Source organism: Poromitra crassiceps (genome assembly GCF_964638095.1).
Source record: "Poromitra crassiceps genome assembly, chromosome: 4".
In the NCBI taxonomy this organism is placed as follows: domain Eukaryota; kingdom Metazoa; phylum Chordata; class Actinopteri; order Beryciformes; family Melamphaidae; genus Poromitra; species Poromitra crassiceps.
The window spans coordinates 56,072,840-56,086,008 of NC_139626.1; the positions used below are offsets into that span (position 1 = coordinate 56,072,840).

The following is a 13,169-nucleotide window of genomic DNA, read 5'->3' on the forward strand; positions in this document are numbered from 1 at the left end:
CACAACAGTATCCTAATGTTAATTTAAAATGAGATATTCCTCTAAATATGGCAAAAAAATGTAAAAAAAAAAACGCCATTTTTTTCCCCCCGAGAGTCCCTTCCTCCCAGCACCCCCTGCTTAAATTGACTTCCAGCGGCCCTGGACTCACAACAAACAATCAGAGGAGCACAATCGCAATCTAGGGTAGTTAAGCGTAACATGACACCACAGACAGGGTGATGGGCAGAGCAGGAGCGGCTGCAGGTTTAACTTGTTCAATACAAATAGCCCTGCACCCTTCGCACTGCATTGTTTCTCCAATACGGGACAAAGCGCGTCCCGTATCAGTTCAATACGGAACACGTCTTTTTGTTTACAAATACGGGACGATTGCGTATTTTAAGGGGCGGTTGGCAACCCTACGTAGAACCCTTGCTATATGTACTAGGATGAACTGACATCATAACTGATGTCATACTTAAACTTGACTGATGTCACGGGCTGATCAGCTTATGCCAATATGGCGGCCTTCTGATTGAAATTTGGTATGAAACCTCACTTCAATCATGAGAGGCCAGTCGGTAAGATTTAACAAGCGTCTTTATTTAGCAAATGGCAAGCATGGCAACTACTTTGGCGTATGACTCCCTTGCCAGGTGGCGCTCCTCTTGAGGTGAGAGGAGGGCATCTGAATAGGCTAGGATAGAGAATCCCCCCAAAAGGAGGATCTAATTTCCGGTGGTTAATTGAGATCAATGCGTAACTTTGACTGGCCTTCAACTTGGCGTCTTACAGCAACTCACGGTTGGCGCTCAGCCTTGGTGACTTAAGGGCTCATTATACTCGAGCAAGGCTCCGCGAGGTGGAGCTCCGCGAGTCACGTGCGGACCTCACGCTGGGGCAGATGCTTTTATACTCAGAGCCCAGCTAGCTCCAAAATGCCAGGGGGCACGCCAGGCGCCGCACAAACAAAACACGTCAGCAGCAATATAAACAATGGGCCCTATGTTCCGACAGGCGCTATCCTCTAATAGCGCTTGCGCACCTGTTTGCAGGGAAGATAGCAGTCCGCCTTGCGCCGTCCGCCAGGTGTTATGGCCAGGTGTTTTGCACCCCAGCGCCGGCAGCATCCCCACCTCATGGGAGCATATTTGTAATGATTTATACAGAAATGTAACTGTTTAAAAGTGATATAATTGTCTGGTAAATGCATTGGCCAACACAATGGTGGAATTTATGAGGCCAGTCCTGGAATTTCATTCACTCGAAAGGCCGGAGGGGGGCGCACGTCCGGTCTGGAAGTAACGTCACGTACATACTTTAGGCGACTTCTCTCTCGGTCTGTGTCTTAAATAAACATTTTCTGAATGAGTTTATGGTCTAAATAAACAATTTCAAGTATTTTTCATGCTCTCATAGGCTCCGTTTTCTAAATTATGGTCCCATTTCGAGTAAAAGAGGCGATAAAAAAGACTAATCTTTGGGGCGTGATTTTCCTTTGACATCAGCCACAGCAAACCAGATGATCCCAACCACAGCACAGCCAGTTGCCAAGGCAGGCTAGCTAGCCTAGCAACGTAGCCATAGATGAAAACTAAACTACCAGAAACAGCGTTATCTTTATGATCTTTTAATGTTAGTAGACACACGTAACAGTATAGATCCCTGTTATGAGATTGGTTTATCAAAATAACACCATATATCGAAATCGGATTTTAGCGGACGGGCAGCGACCATACAAGCCGGGGCTTCAGAGCTGATCACCTGGACAGATTTTAGGGCGAAATTATCTGATAAGCTGGTCTGTGCAGCTCTTTGGTGATTAGCGAATGTCTTCATAGCATTGTGATTATGATTTAATGCATTATGGAAGATAAATGTTGGTTTAACGTAATGAAAACAATTCCCTACCATATAAATAATACATGTAAAGTGATGCTTCTGGGCAGTAGACCATTTGGCCATAACGTTATGTAATGTGACATGAGATCACCAGATTTCAATAAATATAACGTTTTTGCACATTTGAATGCTGCTGGTCGTTTGTTTAATGCTGTATATATTGAACATTTAAAGCTGATACACAATTGTGTTGAGGTAATTCCGCAAAGCTCAGTTAAAAATATAACGTGTAACACTTGACACAATAGAATGTAACTTTTTCACAGCAATACTGTACAGTCCAGCCCACCATGGTATGGGAAAGTAACCATTGTTTGAATTATATCGAAATATATTTGCATGGTGTAGCATGTAATGCAGTCTGTTGTAGATACTCTGTGACACAGAAAGGCAAACAAGCTAGCAGCAGGGATCTTGTCACACTGATTCCAGATAAACTTGTCTGTCTAGCTAGCCAGCTAGACAATATTACTGCACCATAATACCACAAGTTAAAGGCAGCATATGCCAATGGAAGGCTGGGTAGCATTAGCTAATGTCATCCAGGCTATACAGTAATGTTGGCCTATTATAAAGTTATGAAATGTTGATTCAGACGTTACAATAATATGACACAATATGAGCCAGTTAGCCTAGCTAGAGAGAGTAATTTCAGACCACCAGATATCACATTTCATTTCAATAAATATAAAGCATTTGTTGATTGCTGGTCGGTTGTTTCTCCGTCGTCATGTCCTCTGGTCCAATCTTCGGTTCGTAGTTCGTGTTCACTCGACATCAACAATCTTTATACATGATAATATACAATGAGGCTATCTTTGTTGACAATGTTTATTGACAAAAGCATTAAAACAAGCAAATATAACAATATTCTCTGCTCACTGGCAATATACTAGCTACAACTTGTTCAAAGCAAATCTCTCATGTCAGCATTTGGCTTGTGTGTTATTGCAACATCCTATGTTGAAACAACTGATCATTAACATGTAGTTTAGTGTTATAATCTCAGGAGAACAGAATATTATAGCTTTGATCTTCACAAATCATTTGATCCTCTGTTGTGTGTCCCATCACTGGTACTGGACGGCCAACCTTTGAATAAACAAATGACACTGTTTATCACTGTATAAATCACTGTATAACATTAACGTTTGCTTACCCAACACTACGTGCAATTGGTAAATACTGTAAATGCAGAGGTGGATAAACTGTCCAGAGGAGTTTAACCCCCTTGTTCCCCCTCATTGATTGATACAGACAGTTGATCTAACATTAGCTAGATGGATATAGATGAGTATATGCTCTGCCTCATCTCAAAGAGGTAGGTATACAGAACTGCATTTGTTTTCCGTCTACGTCCGAATGTGTGCAGCATGCAATACTGTTTAACGTTGTATAACGTTAACTTCTGCTACTCTAACGTTAGTCCTCCTGTAATGACAAATGGACATGTAGCTAGCGTTAATGTCATGCTATGCAATTACATTAGAAAATAAGATTACCTCGATTTTGTGGAAGATAGGAAGATGCAAGCGGCAGGCTGGTGACGCGATGTCTGGAGGAAATAATACTCTCTGGATTTTTCTTCGGGCTACTGTACGCACTGTGAGAGCAATTGAGCAAGGCTAGCAATAGCAACTAATGTTAGCAACATTCGTTAGCCAAGCTTAAGCTAGCGGGGAAACATTGGGGGAAAACAACTTGAACAAGATGGCGGTCGTGGCTATGAGGAATTTTTTCAGAGAGCAATTCGGACCCTCCCCCGAGTCCCGTCCACGCCCCTTCTTGTATTCGCGGTTCCAGATTTGAACAGATTTCCCACAATGCACCAGGAACATCCATTCATCCAATCAAACGGAATCAAACAATATCAGGAAGTGGGCTTCATTTTGCCGTGACAAACTCATAGGGCTGAGTTAGTCCAGATATTATATACAGTCAATGGGTAGCCGTGACCTCCCTGATTTCTAATTTAAAACAGCCCCGAAATATGTTGGGGATGCAATTCTCGGCCGGGATGCGGAAACGTTCACGGCACCTGTCGCAGACGCAAATTAGAGCCATGCCAAAATCATCTGCGCCTCAAAATGCCTGCGCAAACAAATGGTATTTGGGTGGTCTTAACTACCATAATTATTCACAGGCGTGTCCATGCTCGGCATTACATCAATCAAAACCAATCAGATTCCCGTCTTGCAATGGCTGTTTGCGCGAGGCATGCAATATGCTGTAATTCTCTTCATGCGTAATAGTGTACTCACTCATGCGAGGACATAGAGAGCTTATTGACAGATCTGTGGTGCCAACGACCCTCCGGTCGGGTTGTGAAGGTAAATTGCCTATGTCCATTGTCCAACAAGTTTTCTCAATTAATTTCCCTCTTTGCGATGTGATAAAAGTTTCTCAGTGAGTTATAGTTGATTGCCTCACTGAATTATCTGCTAATACCCAAGCAGCAATACATTTTAGGAGCATAATTTGATGTCTAGGCTGTGCGTAATGACATATCCAATTATATATTATATATCCACTTAATTACAAGGGGAATCACTCCATTGTGCTTTTGGCTGTATGTGATGCCAAGTACCGTTTCACCATGGTGGACATCTCATCTGTGTGTCAGAGGACCCTGGAGCTCCCACCACCTGCCATCCTGCCTGGTACCGACATCCCAACACCACACGTGTTCCTGGGGGATGCAGCATTTCCACTGGATGCAAATCTGATGCGGCCATATCCAGGTAATCCACACTGACACCAACTAAGCTGCTATTGCCATACAGCATGACAGTACCACATCTCTCTCTCTCTCTTTCTCTCTCACACACACACACACACACACACACACACACACACACACACACACAGTATTAAAAAAAAATATTATAGCAGCAAGTAAACTGGTCAGCCTCTCTGTTGTTATAGTTGGTTATGATATGGGCTCATGCGTACACATTTGTCTTGCTTGTAGGTGTCAACCTTGCCGACGGGCGGAAAACCTACAAGTACCGCCACTCACGAGGCAGGAGAGTGATCGAGAACGCTTTTAGCATCCTGGCTGCCCGCTGGAGGATTCTAGGGCGGCCCATAGACCCTGACAAGGCTGCAGCCTCTGCGGCAGCTAGATACATCCCACCCACATTTATGCATAATGGCATCAGGGGAGCTTCTGCCAGGTGAATGGAGGGGCCTGGTTGCTGGAGACAACAACCTGCTGGAGCCGGGACGACTCTCCACTGCAAGGGCATCGCAGCGTGCACAAGCAGTCAGTACTTCCAGACACCACAGCGTCTTGTGCCATGACATTAGCAGAGGCTGTCTGTACGAGTGATGTGTCCGGTCCAGATCAGTGTGTACATCACTCTGAACAGAACCAGATGACTCAGAACTTTCTAGGTTCCGACCAAGTTTATTTTTTTAACTTCTACTGTTGTCTTTTTTATTTTGTTTTTATATAGGGTGATACTGTGATACTGATGCTTCACAATAAAAAACATTTGATGCAAATATCATCTCACTATAATTCCACGTTCAAACGGTTGGGTTAACACAATTTTTGTATGATCAGGATTCATACAGACATATACTAATGTCTATACTATTGATCCTGTGAGGCAGACAGGAAAAGTATTTGCCCAATAAGTAGGGATGGACCGATGTGAACATTTTGGCCAATACCGATATTAGACACCAATATTAACCGATGTCGATATGATCTCTATAAAAACACATTTCTATGATAATAACATTTTGTACATACTGAAAAACACATGTAACCACAAAAAGTTATGCATTTCTTTATTTCCAAAGTATTTGGAAAAGCCCACAAATCATAGATTTATCACAATGTTTCCTCTCAATGGGAACATTTTGGCTGATACCGATAACCGATATGAACATTGCAACATCGGACCGATGAAGATATGTTAAAAAATGATTAACATCTGCCTATACCGATATGATTGCCAATATATCGTGCATCCCTAGCAATAAGCGGAGAGGCTGTTTGTATGAGTGATGTGTCTAGTCCAGATCAGTTTGTACATCACTCTGAACAGAACCAGATGACTCAGAGAACTTTCTAGGTCCCACCTGAGTAATTTTTTTTTACTTCTACTGTTGTCTTATTATTTTGTTTCTATATATAAGCATGGTGACACCATGTTATGTGAGGAAGAGTATTTGTCCAAGACCAGACAGGCCACTGGCCATCGGTTATCACATCCAGGTCAAACCTATTGTGATGAGTGTTTGTAACATCTGCTAATCTGCAAAACTAGTTTGAATTGCTATAGATGTTTTTGTCCCATGTAAATAAGGCTCATAGAGGGGGAGTGGGGCACAAGCCTTATTTACATTGGGGGAAAAACAACTATTGTAATGCTTATGTTAACATCTGCTGACCTGTTAAGCAAAGATGGAGCTGAACAGAGTGCATCTTGAGCAAGTTGAATGCATGTTCACTTCAGTTCATCTATTGTGCAGTGATGAGTGAGAAGAGGCCCATTGCAAGTGCCTATCAATCCCCATTATGTACAGTTTTACTCTGAAACGGTCGTCACAAAACTAGTTTGCATTGCTATTGATGTTTTTGCAGAATGTAAATAAGGGCCAGACAGAGGGACAAGCCTAACATTTACATTTGGGAAAAACAACTACTGTGGTTCAAAGAAGGCGGTAGAAGAAATAATGTACTATATACAGTACATGGTACTATATATATATATGCGTGTGTGTGTGTGTGTGTGTGTGTGTGTGTGTGTGTGTGTATATATACACACACACACATACATATATATATATAGTGTATGTTTGTATTTATATATATATACATATATATTATTGTGCAATGGTGTGTATATATATATATATATATATATATATATATATATATATACACACACACACACACACACACACACACATATATATATATTGTTGGATGGGGCGCACTGTATCCTAAGCTAAACGATCTCTTTACCGGAGGTAAATCAATCACTTTATTCATGAGCAGAAGTATATTCCTACCGGTATAGTATATACACTTTATGCACACTAGCCTAGATACCAGTGCTCTGATCTTAAATTCTTTATTTACTATTCCGCTGTCCTCCACTAGGTGGTATCGATCAGAGTTTTTAGATTGGCCCCAGCCATTCCTAGCCTTTGGGACTCAGCGGGTCGGGACGATGAGCTCACTTCCTATTTTTCTCTTAATAGTAGTTTGAGTTCTAAACAATAGACCACATTTGAACCAAAATGTTCTATCCAATAGCAGTCTACTTGAAATCACCCCTTCTGATTATGCAATCACTTTCTTAATATTTTTTAGCCAGAGCTTCAATGTGCCTCCATCAATAGAACGACATGAGTATTACCCTATTACCACTGAGGATAACATCCAGTGACTCTCTCTACCTTATCTCATTTACACATGTAAAACCACACAGCAAAAGGAGCGCCTCACGGCGCCCCTGCAAACCCTCTTTGGTGGGGGGAGAAACACGTGCCAAAACACGCGCTCCCTCTGTGAGGTTTAAAGCCAACCCACTTACCCTGAGATGGGCGGCGGTCGGGTCGAGGGCCGGGAGAGATAAAAAAAGCTTTGTTCAGGAGTCAAAAGTGTCTATAAAATTCTTTAATAGTATGAAAGGTAAAATATAAAAGCAACGAAATTTGCTCTTCGCAGAGAGCACAAAAATGTAAATATCTTTCTGATACAAGGCGAGCAGGTAAAAGTGTGTGTATGTAAAAGGCTCTCTCTCTCTCAATAACTGTTAAACTATTCATCATTCATCTAGTTTGACAGTTATTGAGAGTTGATTTGAGTTAATGAGTTATTAATTTGAGTTAGTGTGGACCAGTGATGTCACTGGTCAACACTTTAACACTCAATAACTGTCAAATTAAATGAGACTTCAAAACAGTTTACAGTTTTCTGATATACTGATGTTCTAATGATACAAAGCTGGTTGAAAATTGGCGGAGTGTTCCTTTAATACAGTCATAATCATTCATCACATCACTCCAAAATTATTTAACAGCATGGTGGATGAGTCACGTTCCAATGTCCAAATATAACTTCTGTCAACACTGCATGTCACAAAATGTCACCCGAAGGTCACAAGACACCTTTCTAAGAACATTTTCAGAGAACATCCTGTTAAAAGTGATGCAGTAAGTTTCCCCAGGCAGACTGGAAGAAAGAAGGGGGGGCTCCTTAACTCCCCCTTGCACCTGCAGCGTTCTTTCTGTGACACTCTTAAGTACAATGTCTTCTTCTAAATGTCAGATGTACGTCTAGACAGTATCCTGTTTTTTAAGACAGTTGATAGCCATCATTTCCACTGTATAAAAAAGGTCTTTTGACGGAAAAGCAGTTTTACGAGTGCATCATATTTTCCTGCCTCAAATTAAAGTAGATTGAATCTTTCACAGTCAACATCATCCACATTTAGACACTAAAAAAAACACAGCCTGTTTATGCAAATAGTCTTGTGTTAAGAAACATAGAAAGTATTTTCCACAAAGTAGCTATGTAAAGTCTCAATATTTATAGAGCATTATATGCAAACCTTTTTAAGCCTATTAAATCATGAAGCATAATAAAAAAGCCGTCAGGATGGGGGAAAACGGCTGAAGGGCTTCACCTTATCACTTTCACACAACAATATAGATATATAGTGTATGTTTGTATTTATTTATATATATATATATTATTGTGCAATGGTTGAACTAGTGATGTCTTTACGAAAAGGACACACACACACACACACACACACACACACACACACACACAAATTGTAGATACAAAAGCTTTTAGTTCACACAAATTAAACAAAGGCATTTACAAGAAAACACTGTTTGCATGCACACAGAAGAACAAAAATAAAAACCGCAAAAACACACCACACCATTATACACAAAATAAAGAAATAGTTTGAAACTAGAAACTATGGCCTTTCACACACATTTTTTAGTCTTTGTGAATTGGGAAGTTTAGAGCATCCTCGTGCACCACTTGGTAGAGTTTTTGTTGTGTGATCAGCCTCTGAGAGGGGTGGACATTCTCCAGAAGGTCCCCGACGACACCTCCGAAGCGAATTGCAGGAGACCAGGGGGCCAGGGCAGTAGGTGCAGGGGAGGCCAGGGCAGGTGCAGGGCAGGCCTGGGGAGGTGCAGTGCTGGCCAGGGCAGTGGTAGGTGCAGGGGAGGCCAGGGCAGGTGCAGGGCAGGCCTGGGGAGGTGCAGTGCTGGCAAGGGCAGCAGGAGGCACACGGAAGGCCAGGGCAGGTGCAGGGCAGGCCTGACGAGGTGCAATGCTGGCCAGGGCAGCAGGAGGCACACGGGAGGCCAGGGCAGGTGCAGGGCAGGCCTGGGGAGGTGCAGTGCTGGCCAGGGCAGCAGGAGGCACACGGTAGGCCAGGGCAGGTGCAGGGCAGGCCTGGGGAGGTGCAATGCTGGCGAGGGCAGCAGGAGGCACACGGGAGGCCAGGGCAGGTGCAGGGCAGGCCTGGGGAGGTGCAGTGCTGGCCAGGGCAGCAGGAGGCACACAGCAGGCGTGGGCAGTGGAGGCAACCTGGCTCTCAGGCGATGGACTGCTTGCAGGAGACAAGCTGAGAGGAGGTGAGGAGCTGCACGATGACTGTGATGAAGACCCTCGACTCCATCCCTTTAATAAAGAAACGTGAAATTATAAGCCGCCCGATAAACACCACATGAAAATGGAAAGACAGGACCCTGCCAGCTACATTGTAGAACAGAGACAAACCTAATAAACACATGAAATGAATTGAAACTGCTAGGCCATGCTTGTGTTATGAGTTGTGTTATTACTGAGTATTACTGAGTATTACTGATATAACTCATAGTAGTAGGTGTGTTGTGTGGTCTTTGTGGCAATACAATACAACCTATGTGCAATAGACACAGCCGAGATACAGCCGAGATATGTCCTATAACACATATTTTTAATTTGTCTATCTTTAATAATGTAAATCCGGAGGTCTGGAAAACTGCCTTTGTGCTCCCACTTTTGAAAGGCGGTGATCCACAAATTTTAAATAATTACAGACCCATTTCCAAGCTCTCTATCCTAGCCAAGGTCCTTGAAAGGCTAGTAAATTAACAAGTGACGGAATTCCTTTGTTTAAATGACATTTTATCTCCTCTTCAATCTGGCTTTAGGAAGCACCATAGCACAGTGACTGCTGCTGCTAAAGTTGTAAATGACATTGTGGAGGCTTTGGACAAGAAAAAGCATTGTGCCGCCCGCTCTTTTTATTGATTTGTCCAAAGCGTTTGACACCGTTGACCATGCCTTATGCCAGCGTTTGTTAGATATATGTCTGTCTACTCAAGCCATTGGTTGGTTTGTAAATTACCTCTCAAACCGTAGACAATGTGTTCAATTTGGTGATCTCTCCTCCAGTGTCCTTGATGTCACAAGTGGCATGCCACAGGGCTCCGTGCTAGGGCCAACCCTCTTTATCATTTATATAAACGATGTAGGCCGTAATATAAATGCCTCTGTTCATCTTTACGCAGATGATACCATTCTGCATTGTTGTGCGAACACTGTTGCCCTTGCTTTTGAATGCTTACAGTCACACCTGTATCATCTCAAATTGGTGTTAAATGCAGATAAAACAAAAGCCATGTTATTTTCTTTTAAGAAGGTGCCAGCTGTTCTCCCCTGCATTATGTCAGTGCAAGGTACCCCTATTGAGCTTGTGGGTTCTTATAAATATTTAGGTATTTTAATTGATGATGCCCTTTTTTTTAAACTTCATATTGATTTGCTGGCAAGGAAGTTGAAATTGGGCTTCTTTTTTAGGAACAAATCTTGTTTCTCCTTCAATTCAAGGAGACGACTGGTTGCTGCCACCTTCTTGCCGCTTTTGGATTATGGTGATGTTCTGTACATGAATGCATCTGCTAAATGTCTCCATCTGCTGGATGCTGTTTATCATGGTGCGCTGAGATTTATTACTGGCTGTAAACCCCTTACACATCACTGCTTGCTGTATTCTTTAGTCAACTGGTCATCCCTCACCATGCGCAGAACTGTGCACTGGTATACTTTCATTTATAAATCCATCCTTGGTCTGCTTCCCACTTACTTATCTGTCTATCTCCACAAACTGTCCAACTACAGCTTAGGCATTCAAAACTTCAGCACCTATTCCATCGCCTCAGTTTCGTACTGAGCGTGGAAAAAAGGTGTTCTCTTACTCTGCCCCCTCCACCTGGAACACCTAGTCTGAAGCTTGATCCCCCTGGCAAGTTTTAAATTATTGTTGAGTAATTTGGAGAGAGCTTCCTTGATCTGCTCGTGCTCTCAAGGCGGCTAAATGTTGTCTCCACCCCCCCCCTTCCTTCAGCACTTTATGTTTCATGTTGTTTTTAACTTATTATGGTTTGACGGTTGATTGTACTGTTGTTGTCTTTACATGTGTAACTGTTGTATGAGCTGCTGTATGAACAGGTCACACTTGTAAATGAGACTTCGGTCTCAATGTGATTTTACCTGTTTAAATAAAGGCTAAATAAATCAATAAAAAACAAATAGTAAAACATTCTTTACTGTTGCTTACATTTGTGTAATATTGCTTACCTCCAAATCACAGTTATTTTCGGTAATACGATGTTTGATGCATGTTGACAGCCTTCCCAGCTGCACGAGAATAGGAGGAATTGTTTTTATGCCACCGGGATCTCCACTCTTCTTCACCTGAGCTTTTTTTGCTTTAACAAAGCGGTCTCTAGCGTTTTTCCACTTTTTCTTACAAAAAGTGTCCTCTTCTCCCAGCGTGCTAGCGATTTCTCTCCACGAGTTCTGTAGCATTTGCTGGTCCTTGTGGTCCCTTCGGGAAGTGTCGTAGAGGTTCGGGTAGAGCCGGATCTGTTCAGCGAGACATGCTTCGAAAGTGTCCATGTTTGGAGAGAAGCTGTGCGGAGGTCGCGCTGTGAGAAAAATCTGCAGGTACGCGGTGGGCGTCCTATGGAGGTAGCGGCCAACCACGCCCAACACATTGACGTCATTTGACGCTTGCGCCCCTCGCTCCAGCCCCGCGCCCTTCACGGCATGGCGAGTATAAAACAAGCTTTAGTGACTTATGGCGTCTTACAGCAACTCACGGCTGGCGCTTAACTTGGCCGGGCCTTCAGCCTTGGTGACTTAGTGACTTAACTTGGCCTCTTCCAGACTTGGATGACTTAGGGGAGGGGTTATACAATGGAGGTGACTTAGGGCTTTATACAGCGGAGATGGCTTAGGCCGGGATTTATACAGTGGAGATGACTTAGGGGTTTATACAGTGCGAAACCGGGTTAATACAGTGGAAATCCGAAGGGTTTATACAGTGAGGAATCCGAATCCGAATCCCCCAAAAAGGGTTTATACGGTGGAGGTGACTTGAGGGTTTATGGTGAAGATGACTTAGGGGTTTATACGGTGGAGGTGACTTAGGGGTTCTACAGTGGAGATGACTTAGGGGTTTATACAATGGAGATGACTTAGGGGTTCTACAGTGGAGATGACTAAGGGGTTTAGACAATGGAGATGACTTAGGGTGTATACGGTAAAGATGACTTAGGGGTTTATACAATGGAGATGACTTAGATGTTTATACAGTGGAGATGACTTAGGGGTTTATACAATGGAGATGACTTAGGGTTTATACATTGGAGATGACTTAGGGCTTTATACAGTGGAGATGACTTAGGGGTTTATACAGGGGAGATGACTTAGGGGTTTATACAGTGGAGATGACTTAGATGTTTATACGATGGAGATGACTTAGGGGTTTGTACAGTGGAGATGACTTAGGGGTTTGTACAGTGAAGATGACTTAGGGGGTATACAGTGGAGATGACTTAGGGGTTTATACAGTGGAGATGACTTAGGGCTTTATACAGTCGAGATGACTTAGGGGTTTATACAGGGGAGATGACTTAGGGGTTTATACAGTGGAGATGACTTAGATGTTTATATGATGGAGATGGCTTAGGGGTTTGTACAGTGGAGATGACTTAGGGGTTTGTACAGTGAAGATGACTTAGTGGGTATACAGTGGAGATGACTTAGGGGTTTATACAGTGGAGATGACTTAGGGCTTTATACAGTGGAGATGACTTAGGGGTTTATACAGGGGAGATGACTTAGGGGTTTGTACAGTGGAGATGACTTAGGGGTTTGTACAGTGAAGATGACTTAGGGGGTATACAGTGGAGATGACTTAAGGGTTATACAGTGGAGATGACTTAGGGGGTATACAGTGGAG

General features: G+C 42.9%; 1 protein-coding gene across 1 annotated transcript in view; it reads right to left on the reverse strand.

Moving 5' to 3' along the window:
* Positions 1-7,507: 7,507 nt before the first annotated feature.
* Positions 7,508-13,169, reverse strand: part of LOC310775855 (uncharacterized protein) — a gene marked incomplete at its 5' end in the record, with an annotated part of 77,253 nt that continues 71,591 nt past the window's right edge. Inside the window, one exon of the mRNA XM_083635981.1 lies at positions 7,508-9,556. Coding sequence (XP_083492107.1) covers positions 8,861-9,556 — 696 coding nt within the window. The 3' untranslated portion in view covers positions 7,508-8,860. The remainder of the gene's footprint in view (positions 9,557-13,169) is intronic.